Source organism: Cottoperca gobio, chromosome 8 (genome assembly GCF_900634415.1).
Source record: "Cottoperca gobio chromosome 8, fCotGob3.1, whole genome shotgun sequence".
Classification (NCBI taxonomy): Eukaryota; Metazoa; Chordata; class Actinopteri; order Perciformes; family Bovichtidae; genus Cottoperca; species Cottoperca gobio.
The window spans coordinates 13,402,223-13,429,414 of record NC_041362.1 but is presented as its reverse complement, the minus strand read 5'-3'; the positions used below and the strand labels follow the sequence as shown (position 1 = coordinate 13,429,414).

Genomic DNA, 27,192 nt, shown 5'->3' with positions numbered 1-27,192 from the left:
AGACATGCTAACATTAGCAGCCTCAATTAAAGAAGTCAAAAACACAGTTCATTCAATTCTTTTGACTCTTTCTCTTATTTTGGTTTTGGAGAGGGTAAAACAAGTTTGCACCCTCCAAACTTTTAATATACGGAGTATTTCTCGTACTACATTCCCAAAACACTGCGAAGAAATCCAAAGACAGACCTGCTGTGCCTAGTTACGGTACGGTTGTTAAGCTATGATTGGACAATCACCATTCGAGGGAGTGGTTCAGTGAGCGATCAGTCCTCTGTGAAACAAAACGTGTGTGTGTGTGTGTGTGTGTGTGTGTGTGTGTGTGTGTGTGTGTGTGTGTGTACCCCAGGAATAGGGCTTGGTTTGGGACAGCACTTAAAGCTTAGCACCATTCCAGTTAAACACCTGTCACACACACAAACACACACACTGATGCATACCATACTTTCTGTCTGTCTGTGTGTCTCACACTCACACTTGAACACACTGTGACATGCTCAGAAATGTTGACACTTGTGCCTGCAAGGTCACATTTCTATATTCTCTCACATGTCCGCTTGTTTTTGTGATTAAAGCCTGCATCGTACTGCCAAGAGCTTCTGACAGACCTTTTTAGTGGGCTGGGGTTGTGTGTGTGCGTCACATTATGTTTTGTCAAAAGAGACATCAGTTGATAAAAGCCACCAATCAAATGCAATTGAACCTGCAGCTGGAGCATCTTTCAGTCCTCCTCATCGCTTTGCCATGCAGCTGTTTTCAGTTTGTTTTCATCCTGCCACAGCTGGTCAATAAAAAACAAGCAAAGGGGGCGATAAACACTCTCTTGTCCTCCAGGTCTGCCTCTCTCAACCTCTGCATAGTGGACTTCCTCCCATCTTGCTCAACACATATCCATCATCCTGTCACCGCTGCTGTTTCACCAGCCCATGTGCACTCAGTCATTCCCAGCCTGCCCGCGCTCAGGCCCGTATATGGCGGGGCCATCCGGCAGGGGAGCCACAGGGTTAAATATACTCTGAAGCTCCAAGAATGCCAAACTCCTCCAGCTAACCTGCCAGAGAGAGCTGCACCGCGGATCAGAGGGGGGGCTAACACACACAATGGGCTCATAGTCTCATTAGCGTAAGCATTTTCTGCAACAATTCTTATAAAAAAATTCCATCTATTTAGGAATGTTAAAACTCTTCATCCACTTTAAGAAAATATTAACAACCTTAACTCTAATGCCAATATTTACCTTAAGTCTCCCGTATGTACCTTCAAGTTGAAAGAAACATTAGTTGACAAAAGAACTCATTCTGTTTTGGCTACCATTGCATCAATAAATTCACAAACACTGATAAAAACAACAACAACTTCTAACCTAAAACATTATGTTTTATAGCTGCATCATTCTATACATATTTCCTTATTCACCATGATACATTTACTCTCTTTGCAGGGTCATATGCAGGATTTTAGAAATTCTGAGGTGATAGGTCACTTCAACACACCCCCAGTTTAGAACATAAACCAAAAAGATGCACATTTCTTTATCATGTTGATTTTTTTCTAATTCATTTATCAATTTAACTTTTACATTCTAACTTTTTTCTTCCTTTTTGACATGAAGTGAAGTGTCCAATTTAAAATAGGGCTCTGTAAGAGTGAACAGCACTTGTATATACATAATAAGTTCAAATTGAAGGTCCCATCTTAAGAATCTGTCGGACTAAAAAGGTTAAGGACTATTTAGCTAACATTATGTAATTATCTGACAGAATATGCCCGTTATGAAACACACACCTAATTTCAATAGTTTGATTTGAATTGAACTGTGAAACTGCAACAAACCCAAACAAGTGTTCACACTTCAACAAGTTATAAATCAAAGAGATTTAAATATGTAATACAAGCTGTGCAGTAGCTGGAACCGAGCCCTTTATTTATGTCATAAGTCTTATAAAAGACTGGACAGGCCTCTGTAAACAAAACGTGCTGGCTCTGCTTCACTACAGATCTTCTGAGGGGGAAGAGCCCTTTATCAGTTTCTACTCTCTCCTTGGACCAGTGAGAAGAAGGGGGGGGGGGGGGGGTTCCTCAGCCTGAGATATGGTGACATAACAGAGCAACAAGAGAACCTGGAGTGTGTCCTCACTTTATGTTCTCAGGGACACACTTACTTGGGACGAGCGTCTGGCCTTGGTTTACTTCCAGGGACAGTTTTCGGGGCACGTGGCAGCAAAGTGATGAAGTGAGTGCAGGAGAGGACAAGAATCATGAGCTGGTGAAACAGAGAACAGGCAGATTTCAGCCAAGAGATTGTTTGGCTGGCAGGAGATGAGTCTATAACACACATATGATCTGAGATACAATAGTTACCTTTGTAAACACTACCACAGCACAGTTTCATATTTGAAAGGTTTGTAATGAGAAAGAATGTGAGTAACTTGAACATGCATTATTTTGTTCATCTGTACACAGATTTCTCCAGCACTATTGTTTTGCCCAAAACAATCATTTTCAAACTAATAAAATCCTTAATAAAAACCTTTTTATTTTAGAAATAATATTAGCATTAGTCAATAATGCTAATGGTGGATGTTTAATGGGCGACTACATTTAGATACACATAAAAACAGATTACTGTCATCAGCGTAGAGAGATAGGTGCGGACGGAGTTCATTTTTCCATCAGTATTCAGAATTCATAACTGTCTTTTATTAGGATGGACCTTGCAGAGAAAGCAATTAAGTTGTTAGCTGCAGTGTTTATTGTGCACCATCTTATTAAAACCATCTTGTTCAACATGATGTTACTTTGAAGCTACCAGCTATTGCTTGAATGACCACGTTTGCTCTTTATCAGCAGAAATAGCTGGCCTTTCTTGCTGAGAGTTAAATGTGAAGATTGACACCACTCTCATGTTAAAATATAAATATGAGTTTGAGCCAGCTGCCGGTTAGCTTAGCTTAGCTTAGCTTAGCTTAGCTTAGCTTAGCATAAAGACTGGAAACAAGGGGAAACAGCTAGCCTGGCTCAGTCTAAAGGTACAACACATTTGACTACCAGCCCCTTTAAAGCTACATTTTATATCTTGTTTGTTTAATTCGTACATAACTTAATAGTAAAAATGACAAGTTGTAGTTTTCCAGGAGTCTCTGAGCAGTTGCCAGGCAACAAGTGGAGACTATAGGAAGCTACTGCTCCGAGCCAATAAAATAGACCTCAAAACCCCCCGTGAAACAGGAGTCGTCTTGCTTTTACACATTGATTTTTGTACATAATAAACAAATACAGTTTTGAGGAGCTGGTAGTCTGATTTTGGTCTTTGTGCTAAGCTAAGTTAATCATATAAGCATAGTTTTGAAAAATTTTAACTATTCTTTTAAATGTTAATCTTAATTCTTTATCATTTAAAAGGGGTGTTTTCGGTTTACATGGTGAAACTATAATATGCTGTGCATGTAAACGCTCTGCACACTCATCCCCACCTTGGTGTAACCTTCAAGCCTCAGTGTAGCATCTAGTGGGGTCCTCGTCTGCAGGGTGTCACATTCTCAAACCTCCCTGAAAGAACACAGAAATTCTGCCATTGTGTCATAACTGCCTGCCCACATGCCCACTACACTATTTATACCAGAGGCTCACAACTGCTGCTATAGGTACAGTTACAGTGGGGCACTTCAAACCCCAGCTGCCCTGCCTCAGCTAATAATACGATGCAGTATACACACTACCTACACACACACACACACACACACACACACACACACACACACTCCAATGCTTTCTCTGCTGCTACTTTTGGCCCTCATCATCCTCTCTCAAAGTGCTTCCTGTATCTATCACATTGATGAGCGGCCACAGGCAGGCAGGCCTGACATGCCCACCTCCCACACCGAGCCGCCTGCCAACAAGCTCTCACACAGGCTCGTTACATCACGACTGAGCATGTTCCCGTCCCAGCTCCAAATCATTATGCACATAATCGTTTCAGGGGGGAAGGAGAATGTGGAGGTCCACAGTAAAAATAAAAAAACAAGCAAACCAACAAACAAAAAAAGGGCAAGAAGATACTGTAATTAAGAGACAATCATCAAGCTGAATTTCTTTAGTTTCACCGTTTGCTCTTACCAGCCTCCCAAAACACAAACATATTGTGTACATATTAGAAAACATATTCGTACGGTCAGACATGCAGTGCCTATAAAAAGTCTTACAACATTGAATCAAAGAAAAATACCCTTTAATGTCACACAGGTGAATTCTTTGTACGTCGATCAGTTGAAACCCTCCGACTACACACAGGTGATATCCATTTAACTAATTATGTGCCTTCCGAAACCAACAAGCTGCTCTTACACTTACAAGTGTTTTTGTAATTATTTTAGATCACTCATCACTAGAGAAAACTGTTTGCATTTTGACATTAAATGTTTTTTTTTAACACATGAAATGTACTTTTGTAATTCAATAAAATAATGTCTTTTTTGAGCAGATTTCATCAACAGGTTCATGTATCAGACAGGTTTAACATTTTTACTATGTTCAAGCCTTTAAATTTAATGTAAGATATGTTTATGTTGATTCATTCATCCACAGCTGCAACAATTGATTAATGTATTAGTCAATTAACAGAATAATAATTGGCAACTATTTGTTAAAGAGTTATTTGTTTAGTAAATTGATTTGAATATCTTTGGGGTTGGTCGGTCAAAACAAGACATTTGAAGACGTCACCTTGGACTCTGAGAAACTGTGACATTCAGGACATTTTATACACCAAAGAAAATATCAATTGAGAATAATCAGTAGATGAATCGATAATATAAAGAATTGTTAGTTACATTTTGCGTTGAGTCAAACGTTAAGATAGTGGATGTTGATTCAAAGAGCAGCATTACCATTTTAAAGAGACCAGAAAATGATAAGAGAATTTAATGTGTTCTTGTAGTTATGGCTTGTCATTGTTGCTGTAACGTTGGCACCTATGGCCATGAGAAATACACTAAAGTTCAAATAAGACAAATCTACTCGTATCTTCCATAATTCCTTTCATTAAAAAAATATGAATAGTGAAAGTGTTGAAGCTTTTTGAAGGTATGATATGGACTACAGGGCACTGAGGGGTCGACAGCAGAGGACGTCCTGTTTTAGGACTCCTGTGTCCTCTCTCTTGTCTCATGATATCCCAGGACTTAAATATCCTTAAGTCAACAATCACAACAGGAAACATGACAACATGTCAAGCTCCTGTGGGCGATGGCACTTTGAAAACATCAACTTACAGGTAGAATGGCCCACTTTAGCCAAGCAAAGCTAATTATATTAATTATGGAAGGATAATATCAGTACAATAAATGAAATATATCATGGAATTATATAATTTCTATTTATATATTTGTGTCCTTTTGAAGTAAAATCTCATCACAAACAGTTCAAATGACTTGATGTGCATGATACACACCAACCCGACCCGATCAATGTGCAAGAATACCTGTGTGTGTGTGTGTGTGTGTGTGTGTGTGTGTGTGTGTGTGTGTGTGTGTGTGTGTGTGTGTGTGCGTGTGTGTGTGTGTGTGTGTGTGTGCATCATTATCACTGCTGTGTTTTATTAGCATTAGAGCACAGTGCTTAGGATGAGCAACAGTAACCTGATCCCAAAGGGAGATTGAGCTAAATGTCAGTGAGCCACCTTGAGCTTTGCACTGCTACAGCCGGCCCACAACAGCACCACGGTTTCAGAGGGGAAACACGCGGAGCAGCAGACGCTGGCCTGGAGCGAGACAAGCAATAGAGGTAGATAGAGGGAAGAAACAACAAAGAGAAAGAGAGAGATGAGGAATGAGAAAAGACTGGTGAGGAGGGTTTATACTCTGATGACAATGACTGGTCAGTTTATAAATTGTCATTTCATTACATTCTATATTATTACCTGAATATGCCAGTCCCATAGCTGCTCTCATAGCATTGTGTTTTGGGCCACAGCAGGCAGCTGTTATCAGTGAAAAAGCAGTAAAAAGCCTCTGTACACTCCCTGCTCCGCACCAAACAGCAGGTAGACAAAGTTATCAACTAGCTGGTGAACATAGTGGAGCACTTAGCAGTTAACTTGCCAGATATGTCCTTCAGGAGTTGATGGAGATCAGAGCTAAAAGAGAGTGAATCTTGGACTTATGTTCACCAGAAACACATTTCTTAATGAATGATAATGTTGCTCCGTGACTGTTGGACGTGTCAGTTCGCCATATGAATTTAAAAGGTCATGATGTGTCAATGTTTAAAGACCAAGCCAATTTGTGAGCGATGACAGATTCCTACAGGGTTTGCATTTGGTGATGCATTATACCATAACATGAACATACACAAGCATTTCAGACCTTTTGTTCTGTCGCGTGACACGGCGCGATGAGAAGACAAGGTTACCGAGAACAGGCAACAGTAAAAGTTGTGATCAACAATTTGTCTCACACAAACTGAAGCATTAACGTACTTTCCAAAGCAATGAATGGGGCTTAAGTGAATGCTGTTCAAAGATCCTACAACAACACTGCTCTTCTCTTTGCTCTTCCCTCCTCCCTTCCTTTTTCTCATCTATATGTGTGATTGTGTAATTATGAGGGCATTAGGGCATCTATAATACGACTGCTGCTTCCTAACGTCTTCATGATTACTCTCCCTCTGGTAGATGTTTAGTTATGATATGAAAAGACTAAAAGTGGAAGTATTCAGACCCTTAAAACTCCATTACAAGTAAAAAAAAAGTGCATCTAAAAGCACAGTACAGAAAGATTTACTTAAAGTATCAAAAGTTAAAGTACTATTTCTGCAGAAAAATGGCACCTTATTTATGTGATTATTACATTATAAGTACTTAAGTTGTACTTGACTGTTGGAGTTTTAACTATAATATTGTGTTAGTTTAGTCCAGTGGTTCCTATCCTAGGGGCCTGCCCCCTCCAAACGGATTTAATATAAATCTGAGGGATTGTGAGAAGATTAACGGGAAAGAGGGAAAGAAATAATGCAATGTATTTCTTAAGCTTATAATATGTTGTTTTTTAATATACATTTTTTATTTGTAGTACGTAGTAGCCTAACTAAAGTATCATAAATACTCAAGTGAAGAACCTCAAACCTTCCCCCGCTGGAAATGTCTTGGAAGTGAAGTGTCACAACCTTTCATTTAATTCACTTGTTGAGTAGTGTCCACGTGTCCACAAACATGCACACACATACACTAAATAGTCCTCTGTCGTGGGCTCATCAGTGTCCCCTACTTCTCATTCAGAAAGCTGTTGTGTTGCCCCTGACCATGCATGTTCTCTAATGCACATCTTATTTCCAGCTTGCCAGGCAGTAGACCCCTCTGCAGTTGTTGCCCTCTCCCACCCCCCTGACGACTATTCTTTACCACAGGGCCATCCCTGTCCACCTATTTGCGACGTTCTCAGCCAATGAGGGATGAGTGCATGGTGAGCAAGCACCAATGAGATAACTTTTTCATCTGTATAAAACTTTTCAGGACAGTTTGCCGGGTTGCACTTTCTGTCAGTCCAGGGCTCCGAGAGGAGAACAACAGCCCAGAGAGAGAGAGAGAGAGAGAGAGAGAGGGGGTAGAGCGAGAGCCAGTGTGAACGCAGGGGGGTTGCCAGTTTTTAATCCCAATCCCACACTTCAAGAAAGTGGTGGGTGAACATTTGAGCTTCCCTTGTTTTAACTTTCAGTATCAGGCCAGCTGGGCCGCTCAGACTTGATGTGAATGTTTCTGTGTTTTCTATTCCTTTCGTTCCTGAAGCCTCTCCGTTTCAGCGAGGATGGAGAACGCACACATGAAAGAGTCGCCGGACGTTCTGTCCCACTTTGGCGTTACTGAAGAAACCGGCCTTTCACCTGAGCAGTTCAAGAAGAACCTGGACAAGTATGGCTACAATGGTGAGGGAGAGAGAAAGAGAGAGAGAAATGGATGGATGGAGCATTGGAGGGTGTAGAGGAAGAGTATGAATGAAGGGAGTGAGGAATTACAGGATGGAGGAACACATGTATCATTGGATTTAGTTTGGAAGAGTGAGTGGAGGCAGAAACACAGTGAGAGGTTGAGGAAGATAAAATGGCACAAACAGACACTGAAGGGGAGAAGAAAGAGGAGATGTAGTGGGATGACTGACAGATGAACTGGCACTGTGTGATGTTTTTGATGATGGTCTAATAACGGGAAACAAAGGGAGGTGGTGTGATGTTTGTGGAGCAGGTGCATTAGAGTTTCAGGTTTCTGACGATAGCTACTGGCTTTAGTTTTGATTGAAGATTCTTTATTTGTTAGTGAATTAAAGCATGACAGTTCATTCTTGACTTTGGAAACAACTCAAGGTCAACTTATTTCCTTTCTTTTTCAACTGTGTCTCATACAGTGGCCTCCCTCAGTGGGATGGAGTTGAGGAAACTGTACCTGCAGAGGAAGGCCATGAAATGCAGCTTAATGCCCTTGAAAATACTTTTAAGTGGACCTTGAGTTGATGTTTTTCTGTCAAACTGAGTAAAATTGATCTCCATCCTGGCATTTGAGAAAACACTTGCATCCTATAGGGCAGGCCATTTAACCTCGTCATAGCAGGGGCACGTCATAACAGGTGTAATTAATATCATTAACTATCTCTGTTGCCTTTAAGTGTCCCTGTAACTGGGACACCTGCAGTACATGGCAATTGTTCATGTTAATGAATTACACCTGTGTAATTATATGTGCTGTTAAAAAGCCTATATGTAACAACAACTAGAGTGTTTGTGAGCATCCCTACTGGGGTTTCTACTTTTTACTGTCTCATATTGTTGCATCAAATTGTGCTCCACACATTGCAGTGACTCTGTGTTTGTTGTGGAGCACCTCAGCTGACAAAAGGATGTTGACAGAGTAGCAGCAAACTAGAATAACAGAGTAATTAAGGTCACTGTAAAGGTCAGTTAAAGTCACTATATTTGTGTCATAAACTGGCACAGGGGGACCAGGTGGCCTGAACGAAGCGGCTGCTACTTAACATTAATTAATCACTTAGAGTCCTGCCAATAGTTTATTATAAAGGGAGGAGTGGAATAGAGTATAGTTTATTTCATGTAATGTTTGTTTTCATTCATAAATGTGTCCAAATGGTTGTGTCCTTGTTGATATTTCACGTTGCAAACATTAAAAACTATGCAGTAAAAGTGGCATGCAGCTATGCTTTATTAATATCGTTTGTCTCTCTTCACCCACAGAGCTGCCAGCTGAGGAGGGTGAGTTCCCTTTAAGCCTGAAGCACCTGCTTTTCAATTATTCCTGTTTCAATCACATGTCCGGGTGGTCACTTCCTGTGTTGACAAGTCACACAGTTGTTTGTCTAACGTCTGTCGTTGGCTTTTGTGCTCTGCTTTGAGATAGTTATTGGGACCCAAACTACTTCTAATATGTTCACACGGATACAACTTTAAAAAATCAGTTGATCCAAAGCCATTCAGTGTCTTTGGTTTGTGTGGTTATTATGAATGTTGTGCTTTTAAACCCAAGCTAACATTTATTTATTTTTTTATCTGCACCGATGGTTTTACAGATTAGTCAGCTTCATTAACTTGGCCCAAAGACAAGCAGCGCATGGAAACTAGTGTTGTGCACACAGAGTAAGAGAGTTTGAGATCATACACATCATTTAGATGCTTTGCAAAATGAATCATCACTTTCCAAATATTTATCCTTTGCTTTATCAAAATCAATGTTTTTCCAACCTAATCTTCTACTTTATCTATTTGTATCTATCTTGCATGCAAAATCATGTGACATAATGAGGTTATAGTGACATTCCATAACATTTAAACCACTTATCATGTAAATATATAAATATACTAACATATACAGCAAGGACAAACACAAACTTAAATACTGCATGTGATTTGATGTATTTTTCTTTAACAGGAAAGACTATCTGGGAGTTGGTGGCGGAACAGTTTGAGGACCTGTTGGTCAGAATCTTACTGCTGGCCGCCTGCATCTCTTTTGTGAGTTTGCTCACTTTTCCCTTTTACATGGTACAGTGCATTTGCTATTTACATGGTACAGTGCGTACATGCAGGGAGCCTGCAAAGGTTTTAGAACATGGTCCTTGTGTATTTAAGGACCATATGGTGAAAAGACAGAGATGTTTGATCCCATTTAGATCATTTACTTTACTATCATTCTGTTCCTAATAAGTCCCAGTAACAGACTCCATACAAACAGATGGAACAAACTGTTTTCATTAATATGAAGAAAAGAAAGAAAAGAGTGTATGTTCTCAAAACTCTCAAGTTAGAGTTCAGACCTGTCGTTGAACAGTTTGTAATAGTTGTGTTTCTTTCATAGAATTACTTATTTCTATACTATATCTCAGTATTTTCCCCTTTAAACTGTTTTTACATTTTACAATCTGACACAAAATATAAAAAAATATAATAATATTTACATTATATATAAAGAAGATATTTAGTAGAAATGTAATCCTGAGAACCCTCAAATGGTCAATGGTTATATTAAGGTTAATATTTGGATTAGTCTGAATGTAGAGGCGACCGATACTGGAAGAGCTGCTTGAGAGGCGACAAAGTCAAATATTAGCTGCTCAAAGTCGTTGCAAACAAGGTCATTTCTTGCATGTAAACGGGGCGTGATGTTCATTACAAAAGTGCACGTTCAGGGACAGTAAAGAACCTGACCATGACGTAAGAAGAGCAAACTCTGAGCTGTATCTTTTCTGACCTCTCACCTGTTTTCTTTGTGATTACACACACACACACACACACACACACACACACACACACGCACACACACACACACACACACAAACACACGTACACACACACTGGGGCCGACAAACACAGCGTGTACATCGCTGAGTTATTAAATTACATTTGGATCCATGTCCTCACTCTCATTTACACAAGGAATCCCTCTCTCTCCCTCCTCCCCTCCCCAGTTGCTCTCCAAAAGTGTTTTGTGGAGGAGTGTAGGCTGGACACATTGTCTTAATCCTCCATCTCTGCCCTCTGGCCTCCCTGCACAGCTGTCATTATGGCCTTAGAAGGCCTGATGGGCTGTGTGTGTGTGTGTGTGTGTGTGTGTGTGTGTGTGTGTGTGGTGTGTGTGTGTGTGTGTGTGTGTGTGTGTGTGTGTGTGCGTGCGTGCGTGCGTGCGTGTGTGTGTGTGTGTGTGTGTGTGTGTGTGTGTGTGAGATAGAGAGAGGAAGATAAAGAGAAAGAGAGTGTGCGTGTGTGCACATATTCATAGCAGAAGCTTTATTTTAAGAAAGTCTCAAGCCAGGACGAGAAACTGTATCCTTGGAAAAAGGTCAGGGATGGAAGGAAAGAGGGATGGCTTGCAGCAGCGGAGGAGAGTGAGAGACACAGAGGAGGGTGGAGGGAGGGAGGGGAGGGAGGTCAGGGATTGAGTTGCACAATGGCATTGTTTGTTACGATGACAAAGGAGAGCAATAGATTCAGAGTCGTATACGGTGTCTAAAAGAGGGAACACTAAATACTGCAAATACATGGTCATCCTATTCATACACAAGAATGTCATGCCGCTGCAGCGTGCTGACAGCCTCAAACTTTTATTCTGGAGATCGATTGTGTCTTTGAAGAGAGGCAGGGTGAAGACAGACTGGAGAGAGTGAGCAACAGACTATTTTTGGAAAAGGGGTGAGAAAAGATGTGAGATGAAAAGCAGGCGAAAGAAAAACACGGCAGATTATGATGAGGAGCAAAAAGTGAAATGCTACGAGAGAGAGAGAGAGAGATGGGGCTCTTCTCTGTGCTCCGCTGGCCTGCAACAAATCTGTGTCAATGTCAACACGAAGCCTTTCCGAAACAGACTCCCCCTCCCACTCACAGGGGCGCCACACGTGTTAGACTATAGGTTTGGAAAGAAAGTCACATGGGGATTTCACACATAGGATGACATAAGAGAACAATGACCAATGTCATTTGATCCCGTTCATAACTCTCATAAATAGCTACTCGCCCTGACTATTTCATGTTTATGTTTAATGCTGACCAGCAGTAAAAGATAACACTGTAACCCTGAGCAACAGGTGCTCAACAAACCAACAGCAAACCAACAGTAATAATGAATTACTTGATTTGTTGAGTGATGTATATAATGAGATTCAAAAAGTACTTCAGTTCGTTATACAATTGTGCTGCTATATCAAAATAAAAAAACCTTATTGAGGCTGCAACTAATGACTATTTTCTATGTTTTGATACAATACAAGTTCCCAGAGATGTTCATCATTTAACTTAAAGAGGTTTTGGGACATATTTGCATTCTGATATGTACTTTCTCTCTCAGGTACTAGCTTTGTTCGAGGACGGTGAGGAGACTGTCACTGCCTTTGTCGAGCCCTTCGTCATCCTCCTCATCCTCATTGCAAATGCTATCGTTGGAGTGTGGCAGGTCAGGAAACACACACACACACACACACACACACACAATCACAAGGACACATGCCTGCCCCTGAATGCTGTCTTTTACACACACCTAAATAGACTCTTACACACAGTCACACACAATAAATCACAAACGATGAACGGCCTGTTCAGGTCGCAGCTTTTGTCCTTTACAGCGAGCACACAAGAGCACAGAGTTCGAGGGAGTCCGGAATGAGAGGCTTGACGTCAGCCGGAGGTGAAAAGGCGAAAGGTTAAGCCAACGGGAGCGAGTGAAGGGGGGAGGGGTGGCGGACTGGGACCCTTGAAGGCTCAAACTGCAGTCTGCTTTGTTACAATCCACACTGTGCAATCCACAGTAAAAATACAGAGAGACGATCCGGTTACCACAGGCCTGGGGACTGTGCGTGTGTGCGTGGTAGGGGGGTTCATTATAATCCTGCGGCAGTCATTTGGAAACTATGCACAAGGATTCACACATGGGGGGGTATGGGGAAGAATGGAGCGACGGAGGGCGGCTGGCATAAATTGGGCTTTACACTTTGAGGCGGTGGAGGGCAGCCTTGGAAGAAACCACAGACTGAACTGAACATCAAGCTGTTGTTCAGCAGACAGACCCCTCACACTGCAAGCACACATGGCGGTCACTGAAGAGTTGTTTGCTCATGTTGCCAACACTGTCAATCAAATCGGACCAAACCAAACCCTCAAAGCACTGATGAAGCAGTTTAGCTGAGTTTTTGAATGTTAAACATAAAAAAATAGATATTGTCTAATAGCTATTCTCCCCAAACTTCAACTATGATTGTTGCCTCTTTAGTCGTGGATATTTAATGTAAAATAAATGGTAAATAGCAGATGAAGTAGCTAAACTCTCTGTCTGCACAAAACCAAGAAATTCTTACACAGTATTTTCCTTCACTTGATGTGAATGATATAGCAGATGCTATGACTTTTTGATATGACCGGAAAACCTAAAATAACATAAAATGCAACAATATGTCAAAACTGAACTCACACATGACCAACTCTAGTCATTTTTATATATTTACGGGATTATATAAGGTTATTTTGTCCACCATGAGAGTGATATAGTGATATAGACTACAATTGACTTGCACATTTACAGAGCTTTTTTAGGTGACTCCTTAACTTATTATGTTTCACACTTCATTACAGTGTCATACTAGTATATGGAGTTTCACACTCTATAGCACAAGGACTGACACTGACACTGACACTGGCAGCGTTTGTCTAGAGTTGATTGCATGGTCAGGGAGGTCGTGGTACTAAAATTATCATATTATTTGATGTTTTGTTCTGTGTGTTGCAACAGGAGCGCAATGCAGAGAGTGCCATTGAGGCTCTGAAGGAGTACGAGCCTGAGATGGGGAAGGTTTACCGGTCGGACAGGAAGAGCGTGCAGAGAATCAAGGCTAGGGAGATTGTCCCTGGTGATGTGGTGGAGATTTCCGGTAAGATTTCCAAAGCTGAAGGGCTTTCTTTTCACAGCTTTACCTGCTGCATGGACTCAAATTCCATTCAGCCACTGAAAACGCTCCAGAAGCAGTCAGAAGCCATAGCAGTTCGGCTGCAGCTGCAGCAGTGATGTTCAGGGTCACAGAATAAACTTGGTGTACGACGTCGCGCAGGAAATCCTGTCATTTGAGTGTAATATAGTGACTCAAAGTAATCTACGCCACGCATGGTTAAAGGTCAAGGCCAACTTCCTGAAACTAACTAACTAACACGTGAGTGCTGTAACGCAGGAGAAGAAAAAGCATCTGCCCAATTGTTAAAAATGGAGCCACTGGTCTGTGTTGTGTTTTCTAGCAAAAGAAGTAACCGTGGACATTGAGAAATTTAAGTCTGTAGCATAGAAAAATATATTTTAAAAAGTCTTCTTCTCAGCCAAAGCTCATCTCTGTGACTTATTTAGGACTTGTCAACCTTGAATCGAGACAGCAAGGGTTTTACAATCTCACAGTAATAATGTTCGACTCCAAGTTTGAGATGAAAACATTTCAAACAGACGACTGTTGCACTAGAAGCTCTTATTTGTTTGACTCCTGATTTCACATGAAGAAGAAATCAAGCTTCTGGGCTTATTCACTCATAAACTTCAAAAGAGTTGCGTGTGAGTGTGTGTGTGTGTGTGTGTGTGTGTGTGTGTGTGTGTGTGTGTGTGTGTGTGTGTGTGTGTGTGTGTGTGTGTGTGTGTGTGTGTGTGTGTGTGTGTGTGTGTGTGTGTGTGTGTGTGTGTGTGCGTGTGTGTGTATGAAGAGCTACATGTCTCCTGATGTCCTTGAGAATAGAAATGGGCCCTTTTAAGGCAGTCACAGAAAAAAGGGGTGGAGGGGAACTGAAGGAACTTGCGGCGAGAAGAAAAAAAACATGCTTGAGTATAAATACACTTAATATCGACGGCCGGACTCACTCCTCTGTCTCTCCCTCTCCCTCTGTTTGCTGTACACCTGTTCTTTTCATTTCATGATCTCCCCAAGGTCTCCCTCTCCCTCTGTCTCTGACTGTGGTATCAGTTTTCAACAACAACACTATGCATCCAGAGTGCTAAAACCAGTCAATCAACCCTTCCCCACCCTCCATCCGGCTGTAATGCTGCAGGCAGATTGATATGAAACTGTTTGGACTTCATGCAGCAAAAGGCAAAAGCTGCTGTATCAAATCATATAAAATAATTTTAAGTAAATAAATAATCTGCATTTCTGTGTTTGTGTTTGTGTGGACACTAGTTGGTGACAAAGTGCCAGCTGACATCAGGCTCATCTCCATCAAATCTACAACTCTGCGTGTGGACCAGTCCATTCTCACTGGTAGGTGTAACAGGACAGACGGACATGATGCCTTTTTGATGTCTGTTTCCTTACCACCCAAAATGTGTGTCTCCTATAGGTGAGTCTGTGAGTGTGATCAAACACACTGATGCCATCCCAGACCCCCGAGCCGTCAACCAGGACAAGAAGAACATGCTGTTCTCCGTGAGTCCTGCTCTCTTTGCTTGACCCTTCCTTTACCACGTTTATCTTTCATCACACTCACCTTGCCGTTCATTCTCCTAAACTCTTTTCTCAACCCCCCTCTTTCTTTATCACAATCAAAGTTTTCACTTGCCATAGCTACAGGCCCACAACAGTTCATAAACTGTACATACTAAACAAAGTTCCTGCCAATTGCTGTTTCACGATCTCAGATTCCATTGGCTATCAGTTTGACGACAATTTTGTCTCTGGGGGCAACGGCCAATGTTTTTGGGGGGCCAGGCCAAGACTTCCTTTTCCATGTGTAGGTCATTGTTTAGAATCGATAAGCAAATAGAGACGCAAGAATGGAGTTGAGAGACGACGTCTACGACCGGATTGTTTCACAAGTAGTCAGTGTACACTCATTTAGCAGTTAATCTCAGTGTGCTGAGATTGTATTTTAGCCAGTGTGTTCTGCCTCTCTTGATTTAAACACGGAAACACGTTTACTGCATTCAACCAAAGCCCGGTCAAACATTATTGGTCAATACTACTCAGACTACAAACAGACCACAAATAGAAACCAGAACAGATTCTGCATTCATATGAAGATATCTGTTTATAGAGATTATTTGTTTTATCTAATGCAATGAAGCCAAAGCACCACTGTGCTTTTAGCTACAAGCTAATGTCAACATGCTAACATGCTAACATTCTCACAATGATAATGCTAACATGTTGATGTAACATTAACCATGTTCACCACCCTAGTTTAGCGTGTTAGCAGGCTAACATTTGCTAATTAGGACCAAACACAAAGCCCACCCCAGGCTGATGGGAATGTGATACTTTTGCTCATAAACCAAAGTATTGGACAAAGCAAATTGTTGACATGATTATGGTGCTTTACGAAAAGTCAGTGACTAAAAACAACAAATGTCAACCTCATGGTGGCGCTAAATGAAAAGTCAGGTGATCACCAACATCAGTAGGACTCTTCCTCTGGGAAACATGACAATCCGTTTGGTCCAGATTGACTAACTCTCTAATGGTTTTCTCCCGCCGTTCAGGGCACCAACATCTCTGCAGGAAGAGCCACTGGTATTGCTATTGCAACTGGTGTCTCCACTGAGATCGGTAAGATTCGTGACCAGATGGCTGCCACTGAGCAGGAGAAGACCCCTCTGCAGCAGAAAATGGACGAGTTTGGAGAGCAGCTGTCCAAGGTGGGTGAGGCAGATGGACGAATTTGAAACTGTATCACCACAGTGACAGTTTTTGTCTATTTATTCATTTTGCAAAATAGAGACGTGATATAACTTAAGATAGAACATTTGTACCGGTATATAAAACAAAGCTACAACCAGTGTCTCACACATCCCTCTGCCTGTTCTCCAGGTCATCTCCCTCATCTGTGTGGCTGTGTGGATAATCAACATTGGCCATTTCAATGACCCCGTCCACGGAGGCTCCTGGATCCGTGGTGCTGTTTACTATTTCAAGATTGCCGTGGCTCTGGCTGTGGCTGCCATCCCTGAAGGTAAGCCCCTGGTTTTGATTTCCACTTAGTTGTCAAAGAAGATTATCATATCTAAGATTCATCTTGTGTAATTAAAAATCATTAAAAAGATGATGTCTCTGGTTCTGCTGCATCGATTCTGATCTTTTTCCCGACAATGTTATAAAAGTTTAGCGCAATGCTTAATCAGTGGAGTATTCATGGTCTTTGGATTTTGTCACGTTGATGGTCCTCAAGGTATGAACTGTCTAGAAGAGTAAAAATAAGTAAATGCATCTTCATTTTTTGGTGGTTTTGGTGGCAGTGAAGGTAAACAGAGAAGCTTTTTTCTTTAGGATTTTGTTCCAAACCTTCTGTTTGTGTTCTGCTAGGAGGTGTCCTGGTCTGGCCTGGGATCCCTGCCCAGTCCGCCTTTCTAATAAACTCCTAAAGGTTCTTCCGCTGGTGGCTGAAGTAGATTATCTGGCTCCTCTTAACTTGGAGAAGCAGCTGTTTGTCATAGACAGGAAGCCAAATAATCCTTTTTTCCTTGAACTAATTGTTGGTGACTACCCAACTCCAACAATAGATGACACTTGGAAAGACGTGTTGTCAATTAATCAAGAGTTTACATGATTACTCGGCTCTGTCTTGATATCTAACTGGTTTACCCACAGTTGTGATTAAGAACCTAAAAACATAAAACTCCTACACTTGAAACAGACACTTCTTTTCCCGTCTGAATGAGACTGATTAAATATTCTGGGACAGAAACCGTCTGAGATTCGGAGGTGTTTACATTCCTCCACGTCACACCACAGTCAGCTGCAAACTGTGCCAATGCCCATTACAGTCACAGTCCGATGATGCCAAAAGGACAACATCATCTGCAAACAGATGCCATCATAATGCCACTCAACTGGAAACTCTCCAGAACTTCTCCACACCAGAGTTGTTTTTTGCCAAGAATCTGAACACAGATCTGACTGTGCAGCAGCCCCCTCCCACAGGAATACCTTAGTTTGGGTGTGCTCCAGCCGATGTGTTAAGTAAGGGCTGTGAGGGGAACACCGCTGTTGTCTGCCTGCCCAGTGGCAGGTGGTTTACTGTCTAGGTTGTTTTGAACAGACATGTCAGATCATTCTTTCTTGTTACCTGGTTCTTTGGCCTAAATGAATACTTCAGCCCCAAAATGATCATTTTGTATTTCAATTACTCACTCCGTGTGACTTGAATGCGTGAAGAAAACTTTGTTTTTCTTGCATGCCTCCTCAGAAGAATCAAAAAACAAAGAAAAGTCTTGATTAATTGAGGTAACCTGGTAGAGCGGTCTCCCCATTTACTAAGTCTGAGTCGTTACTGTAGTGGCCTGGGTTCAAATACGATCTGCTGCCCATTGCTGCATGTCCCCTACTCACTCTCCCCCTTTCCTGCCTATCTGCGGCTATCTTATCCAATATCCGTCCATCGCAGGTCTGCCCGCTGTCATCACCACCTGCCTGGCTTTGGGAACACGTCGTATGGCCAAGAAGAACGCCATCGTCAGAAGCCTGCCCTCTGTGGAGACCCTCGGCTGCACCTCAGTCATCTGCTCCGACAAGACCGGCACCCTCACCACCAACCAGATGTGTGTAACTAAGGTAGGTTCATACTCACAAGTACAAGTACAATCATTGTCAATCCAGAAAAGTGACTGAAAATGAGAGAAGATCTAATGCAGATGTTTGTTTTTTTGTCATGCAGATGTTCGTTATTGATAAAGTCGATGGTGAAAATGTTTCCCTTGGCCAGTTTGACATCTCAGGCTCAAAGTACACCCCCGAGGGAGAAGTGTAAGTGTCAAAAGAGTTTAACATTTATGTTCTAAGACCATGCATGCACATAACAACAATTTTTTGGACTAAATATTTTTGTCAATCTTTTTCTACCAGTACCAAAAATGGCATGTCTATGAAGTGTGGCCAGTATGATGGACTGGTTGAGCTGGCTACAATCTGCGCTCTGTGCAACGACTCTTCTCTGGACTACAACGAGGTCTGCAGAGCATTCTGGGGAATTCTGTGTTCATGACATTTATGTTTAAATGTGACGCACTACCAACTTCAAATGTACATGTGTTCTCTCGTATTTCTCTATGATGCAGTCCAAGGGTATTTATGAGAAAGTGGGTGAGGCCACTGAAACAGCGCTGTCCTGTCTGGTGGAGAAGATGAACGTGTTCAACACTGAAGTGCGGGGCCTGTCCAAGGTGGAAAGGGCAAACGCTTGCTGCTCTGTAAGTCCACAAAAGATTCCATACAGTATGTAATATGTTATCTTGTATACAAAGATGTTGAAGTGTAACATAGGTCCATTTAAGTTTTACCTAATCTTTTACAGTTTTAATTTCATGTTTGCATCAACATCAATTTAGGAAAAAATTGAAAGTGCCGATAGTCAATATTTTTATATAAACAATGGATCAAAAGACTACTTGTACGTGAAATGGGTCGCTCAAAGTGACAAACCCATAGAGAATTATCTCAAGTTTGCCATATCAACTTAAAAGTTGATGTCAATGTCCACTGCCCAAATCCAAGTGGTAAAAAAACAGTTATTGCAGGTTTAATTAGTGGAACAAAATCACAATCACAAACATAAAGAGTACAACCTTGATCCTTTTCCTCCAGTTCACCTTCTTTGCCTTTTCTAACAGGTGATCAAGCAACTGATGAAGAAAGAGTTCACGCTGGAGTTCTCCAGAGACAGAAAGTCCATGTCAGTTTACTGCTCTCCTGCCAAGTCCGCCAAAGCCCCTGTGGGAAACAAGATGTTTATCAAAGTGAGTGTGTGACACAAGACTATACTGTAAAGAGTTTACAGTCCTGCTAGCGGCTGTGTGAGGCTGAACTTCGGCACAGCAGTGCTTTGAGCTGGCGCTACCATTTGCTAATTAACACTAAACACAAAGTACATGTGAGGCCAATGGGAGTTGCAAATGAAACTGCAGGCAAGAGTGTCCCAAATCTGATTATTTCTTTCTGCACATTTGTGACTCAGATCTTTTTAGTTTCACAACAGTGTGAACAGCACATGGAATCTGATCGTTTCAATTCTGATTTTAGCCACTTTCATATGTGATCCTAAAACATATACAGGTCTGATTTTTGGTAATGCGACCTCAGTGTGAACAGTCATATTCATGTGACTTTACATTTTTCTTTTTGTCAACAGGGTGCTCCAGAAGGAGTCATTGACCGTTGTTCGTACGTTCGTATGGGCACCTCCCGTGTACCTCTGACCGGCCCGGTCAAAGACCACATCCTGTCAGTCATCAAGGAGTGGGGCACCGGGCGGGACACCCTCCGCTGTCTGGCACTGGCCACCTGCGACTCACCTCTGAGGAGGGAGGAGATGAACCTGGAGGACGCCACCAAGTTTGCAGACTATGAGGTAGGAGATTGATAAAGAAATGAAAGACACTACAAATATGATATTTGTACAAACATACATCTCATTGGTGGCAGTGGATATCACTATAACAATTGTTGGAAGGTTGAAGTCGTTTATTTTCTTGCTTGCAAGTAACTCCAAAGGAAACTAAACCTTTTGTTGTCCTTTTATTTCGTCAGACTGACTTGACCTTTGTCGGCTGTGTTGGCATGCTCGACCCTCCCCGTAAGGAAGTCATGAGCTCCATCGAGCTGTGCAGGGCTGCTGGCATCCGTGTCATCATGATCACTGGTCAGTATACGTATCATACATAAAGATTGTGCAGCTTTTGTGTCCACTAAACCTGTGCAAATAGGACCAAAAGCCGCCACAAAGGGTGAAATGCATCGCTAACTGCGCTGCCAAGAAAATAGAGCCTCTTTTGCTCCTGAGCTATGAGCACATATTTGAATAGATAATAGGCTGGCATTTGGTGCAAAATTGGCCCTTCTCTGTGCAAATGAGCCTCATTGCAAAAACAGCCCAATTCTCAAAGATCAGCTGAGCTGTCTTTTGACATAACTTGGACAGTAGCTGTTGTTAACTGCAACATGATAAAAATCAGATGCAAAAAAGGGGCAAATTGCACTCAACTGCAAAACTTAGTGGGCATGGTTGCGCTGTTATATCATTAGCGCAATATCTTTGGTGAATCGGACCTTGAGACGGTGCAGATAGTGGTTGCAAATGATGCGCAATCCAAGGTGCTATTAGTGGCTGCAATCCATTCTTTGTGAATGCGCCTGACAGTTTTTTAATCTCATCGTATAAGAAAACAAGCAAAGTCTTAACAGAAACAATAAAATCTTCTTTTCTGCCAGGTGACAATAAAGGCACAGCTGTGGCCATCTGCCGTCGTATTGGCATCTTCACTGAGGATGAGGATGTCACTTTCAAGGCCTTCACCGGTCGTGAGTTCGATGATCTCTCTCAATACGATCAGAAGGTCGCCGTCCAAAAGGCTTGCTGCTTCGCCAGAGTGGAACCGTCTCACAAGTCCAAGATCGTTGAGATCCTGCAAAGCTTTGATGAGATTACCGCTATGGTGAGAAGAAGAAAAGAGCGTACTTTGTTGTACTGAAGATGGAATGAAACCATAACAACTTTAAGTAACATTAACTTATCTCCCTGTACCCTTCTTCAAGACTGGTGACGGAGTGAACGATGCCCCCGCCTTGAAGAAGGCGGAGATTGGCATCGCCATGGGCTCTGGCACTGCCGTTGCCAAGTCTGCCTCTGAGATGGTCCTGGCTGACGACAACTTTTCCTCCATTGTGTCTGCTGTTGAGGAGGGCAGAGCCATTTACAACAACATGAAGCAGTTCATCCGTTACCTCATCTCCTTCCAATGTAGGCGAGGTCGTCTGGTGAGTACACACTTGTGTAGATGGAGGTGAGGAGTGTCAGACCTTGTCCGACATGACATGCCATGACAATAAAGCAGTTTAATTGTTTAAAAAGAGAGTGCCTTGGAGTTTTTAGTCATACAATAATTTCCCCTCTGCCACTCTCTCTGCCTCAGTATCTTCCTGACCGCTGCCCTGGGTCTGCCCGAGGCTCTGATCCCCGTCCAGCTGCTGTGGGTCAACCTTGTGACTGACGGTCTGCCCGCCACTGCGCTGGGCTTCAACCCCCCTGACCTGGACATCATGAGCAAAGCCCCCCGCTCGCCCAAAGAGCCCCTCATCTCTGGCTGGCTCTTCTTCAGATACATGGCCATCGGAGGTAAAACACATGCTCGCTCGCTCTCTCTCACCGTCTCATCCAGTGAAGCATTTGATTTGTTTTGAGTATTACTGACACTGCAGATAAATCCCTCCTCCCTGGTGGTTGAAGCATCCGTGTATTGTGGCAATTTCCTTTTTATTCTGTGTAAAATGGCCTCCAGTGATTTTCGATAACGTTGTCGCTAGGATTTCCATCTAAATGATGTTGTTGCCATGGTAACACATCCGCCTCCTGGGTACCAGGCACCAGATTAATATGGATTTCTTTCACAATACCATCAAAAGCTCTCTGGCAGCCATTATACGAGTACCATCCACATGTTTATTTGAGATTTTAGATTTGAACTTTGATCGACTTCGGATGAAAGCCTCAGATCTTCTTTATTTAACGCCGTTATTTCTCCTCCAGGTTATGTTGGTGCTGCAACTGTCGCAGCAGCTGCCTGGTGGTTCTTGTACTGTGACGAAGGCCCAGGTGTTAGCTTCCACCAGCTGGTTAGTATTTTACACTTTATTATTTGTGTACTTTTCCTGCAAATGATGCATCTGTGGACTCCATCCAGCTGCTGTGAAACTTTAATGCAAAACGGCAACGGCTCTCTACAAACACACTTCATGGAAGGACCTCAGCTTCTCAGAGACCGTGCCGCAAGATTTCATGTCTCTATTTTCTTTTTCAGTCTCACTTCATGCAGTGCAGCGAGGACAACGAGGACTTTGAAGGCATCCACTGCGAGGTGTTTGAGGCGGCTCCCCCAATGACCATGGCTCTGTCTGTGCTGGTCACCATCGAGATGTGCAACGCTCTCAACAGGTCTGACTTCACAGTGAACTCATACTGACAGCCAAACACTCACCTCGACACTGCTAATGCACAATAGACGATATTCTACCCAGTGGTGTAAAGTATATTTAACTCAAGTACTAGACCTACGGTAATCATTTAACATGCTTGTGCATTTGATGCCACTTTGTACTTCTATTCCACTACAATTCAGTAGCTCTATTTTCTGCAGAATAAGAAAAGCTTTTGATACTTTCAGTACTGCTAGATAGCTGATAATACTCCTGTACGCTTATTTAAGTATGGGGTTTAAATGCAAGACTTATATTTAAGGACTTTCACCACTGAGTAAACTACGTAACAGTATTTAAAAAGAAAAAAGTATAAAATTAGATCCCCATCAAACCACAACAACAACAGTAAAATGCTCCTGTCACCTTAAGCAGCAGCAATAGTAATCACTGATGGGGGCCGTTTTTATGTACTGAGTACTTTTACGTTTAAACTTTCCAAAGAGAGGCTACCAGGATCAAGTGGGTGAATGCAACATATCGGGAGTATGATACTGCAACTATGATGATGATAGAAACACAATATATAACATGTTAAAGACGTCCTCCTTCAATATTCACCATATAAATGTGTCACATTCCTCACATCCTTTTGTACACATTTATTTTCCTGCACATTCTTTCACATGCCCTCACACATTTTCAGTCTGCATTAACGTACCCCTCCACCTCCCCATCCAACCCCACCTTCCTCCTCCTCCTCCTCCCTCCCCCCCAGCTTGTCTGAGAACCAGTCCCTGGTGCGCATGCCCCCCTGGAGCAACTGCTGGCTGGTGGGCGCCATGACCCTCTCCATGTCCCTTCACTTCATGATCATCTACGTCGACCCCCTGCCCGTGAGTCTGGCCTCCTGCCAAAACAAACATCCATCTCCCTCTACTCCTCCCTCACACACACACACACCTCACACACTGCCGCTCCAACCTCCATGTTCTCATTGCTTAAATGCAACGCTCAGCTGCCCAAATTACTAACAGAGGTGGCAGACGATCAAACCAGCTGCTCAGCTTTCTGGACACCTGGAAATACTGTGGCCAAATAAAAACTTTATACTTTATATATTTTGTTTAAAATGTTTCTTCACACTATCGTAGTTGAAGAAACAGTCAGATACATATTCACAGAAATAACATTCTTCAGTGGGAACAATGCAGACACTCACACAGACGCCCATGTCTATAATGAATTATAAACATACTTATAATGCTTTATAATTGGAGTATAGCACTATATACTTATATACACTCGTAAAATATTCATAATGCTTTATAACAATATAATACTTCATAGTTGGTGTTTTGCAATCCCATGTCGATAATGCATTATAAAAATACATGTTGTATGATTATACTGCGTATAGTATATGATTATAATGTATTATAAGAAACATAATGTATTACAACTATGGGAATGATAATACACTACGATCTATGCTAAACAAATGTCATTGAGTGATCAATTATGAAGTATTATGATACTTGACCTTATGTCATTATAATGTGTTATTATAGTTAGAAAGTATTATGAATATGTATGAGTGCTTATAATTATACAGTGCTATAAGCAGTTTATAATACACTGTACACTTAAGCGTTATAGAAAGTGTTACCATTTATATGTCTTCTTCTTCTTCACATTTAAAAAGAGTAGTCATAAGAGCATCAAAGTTAATAGTATAATAAATATACATCTTGTTTCTTACTGGACGTCGTGCATCTAGTTTGGCAGCTTTAACGCCGTGTTTCTCTCGTCCACAGATGATCTTCAAGCTCACCCACTTGAATGTGGAGCAGTGGCTGATGGTGCTGAAGCTCTCCTTCCCCGTCATCCTCATTGATGAGGTTCTCAAGTTTGTGGCTCGCACATATCTGGAGGGTGAGCTAAACACTTGTCAACACATCTTTCCCTTATTCCGTGTCTGTGTGGTGTTTAGTGTGGAAACAAGGTTCTGGAACAGATGTTGGCTGGTCAGTCTGTATTTACATACACACACTGTACAAAAACAGATGTGATTATATTACGACTACACTATATAATATATATCTACAGGTGAAGTTTATGATCCAGAGTGCAATCTCCGCACCACATATACACATTTTAAAGAGGCTTTGCACATGACTGATGCTGGTCACATTATTATTTAATTAAGAGTGTGTATGCAGCCTCAACATTTACCTGGGATGATTTACAAGACCTGCTTTTAAAATGTACATGTGTTTTTACACAATATTTTACACAACTGTATCCTCCTTTAACATTTCAACCTGAACCTGAGCCACTTCTTCTTCTGTATTCATTTGTATGGAATATATGATCGATTAATGGAATGTCATAATTTACCTCCCAATTAAACTTTCTTTTAATGTATTTGAACTGCTATTTTTAACCTCTTCTCTTATTCCTGACTCAGTTTTAATGATCTCCCACCCTCTAATCTGTTTATTCTGATGACGTTTATCTAACTTTCCTTTTCCTTGGATGCTCTTTTATTAATTTTTTTACTATTCCCTCTCTGACAATTCAGTCTAAACCTCCCCTTCCTCCATGCCCCTGTAACAAAACAAGGTATTCCCCTGACTCATGCTAAAGATTTAAGCACTCTGCATCGTGCACGTAGGTTTTGTTGAGTTTTTTTCCTGTCTTGCAAATGTTTCTGTTTTAATGCATTTGGATCCTGAGAAATTGATCTCAGCATCATACATAGTATTTGCATAATTGGTGTTTATTGTTGGAAGCTTGGAAATATTACATTAGCTTATTGCTTACAGTAGTTTGTAGATCCTCTGAAAGGAGAAATAGTAACATTAGCACACTTTGACTTTGTGCATTTTGGTCAAAATGTTGTCATATTAATTCTCAGACATTGCTTTTATATATACAAATGTAGAAATAATACTAAAAATGTTTGATTTTTCTGACTTTTTCTTTATAAGTTCTGTATTTAGTTTAAGTCGATTTTATATTTTTCTTTATTTTATTAACGTATTTTAGCTCATCTTTTTCATACTATGTGGCACTGGTAAGAGGCTCAATAACGGACTAACAATGTATATGTAAAGATATGATTTTGGGAAATATGCTATTTTCACTTTCTTGCCTAGAGAATACATCCATGCTGGAAACAAGTGGACGGACGGGTCAATGTATGCGTTAATTTGTACAATTTTGCTCTTTTACGGGTGTTGCATCGGACTATCTCTTGTCTTTGAGCAGGAAGTTAATGGTCTCAGCCAAAACAATTATCCCACACACACAGTCCCCTATAAATAAAACGCACATTTTAATTTGTACACTTTGGTTTTTGTTCAAAAGTTATTTGAGTTTTACAGGCGCTAAAAGGCAGATGAAGACAGACACAGACCAGCTGTTTGGTTGTGTGAAGATAGAAAGATGCTGAAGAGCACCATCAATATTCTCTATGCTAAAAATCTAATTAGCGTATTTCCCAAAATAAAAGGACTTCTCACTCAATGCATTTAAGTACTAAACCTCAGCACACTGCCTTTACCTCACAACTGACATGCTCGTGTTTCCCTCTACAGGGAAAGTCTAGAGGCGAAGTGCGACAGAGAGCGGCTGAAGAGCTGAGACACACAGGATGGAGAGAAGACGGCTGAGCGCTCTGACTGAAAGAGAGCCTGCCAACTGTCACCTGACGTGATCAAAACATCTAGTGGCATGAATACAAAATAAAAACATCAAGCCATCTAAAAATACACCAAGAGAAAGCTGCAAAATATTTTTTTCTGTGTATGTACTGAAGTTAATATATAGGTGAGAGTTATTAAAAATATTCTGTGTTGATTCTATTCTTAAAGAATAAAGATATGTATTAAAGAAAATGTCAGACTCGGACGTCGGTGTGGTTGTTTTTTGTATACAATGCTGTGAATTGATGTTCAACACTATTTCCTGACATTGAACCAGGTTCTGTTACTCAGCAGAAATAATAATGTGGTCAATAACTAACATTAAACCCAGAGACCTCTACAGCTGTGTGGCATTAACGTAAAAACAAACACATTTATGAATGTAGTTTAGTTTCTGACAGTTGCACAGGCGAGATGGATACAGCTATTACAATTAAGTAACAATTAAAATGTATACTAATACTTTAAGACTCATTGTATCATCTGTAAAAAGTTAACAATTTACATCATTCAGGGTTTTTCAAGCTTTCATTGCTTGAATACGCAGCGGCCGTATTTTGTATTAAGATTTCAAGATCATG

General features: G+C 41.4%; 1 protein-coding gene across 1 annotated transcript; it reads left to right on the top strand.

Moving 5' to 3' along the window:
- The first annotated feature begins 7,544 nt into the window (after positions 1 to 7,544).
- atp2a1 (ATPase sarcoplasmic/endoplasmic reticulum Ca2+ transporting 1) lies at positions 7,545 to 26,640 on the top strand. The gene is given in 26 exon segments (XM_029437467.1): positions 7,545 to 7,667; positions 7,778 to 7,914; positions 9,232 to 9,249; positions 9,923 to 10,005; positions 12,332 to 12,436; positions 13,766 to 13,904; positions 15,183 to 15,263; positions 15,343 to 15,428; positions 16,481 to 16,636; positions 16,809 to 16,950; positions 18,382 to 18,548; positions 18,652 to 18,740; positions 18,840 to 18,942; positions 19,052 to 19,183; positions 19,604 to 19,729; positions 20,122 to 20,340; positions 20,520 to 20,631; positions 21,201 to 21,424; positions 21,525 to 21,722; positions 21,724 to 21,746; positions 21,902 to 22,104; positions 22,516 to 22,601; positions 22,787 to 22,920; positions 23,680 to 23,797; positions 24,719 to 24,836; positions 26,504 to 26,640. Coding segments are annotated over 25 exon segments (2,991 nt in total). The 5' UTR covers positions 7,545 to 7,667; positions 7,778 to 7,796; the 3' UTR covers positions 26,515 to 26,640.
- The last annotated feature ends 552 nt before the right edge of the window (positions 26,641 to 27,192 follow it).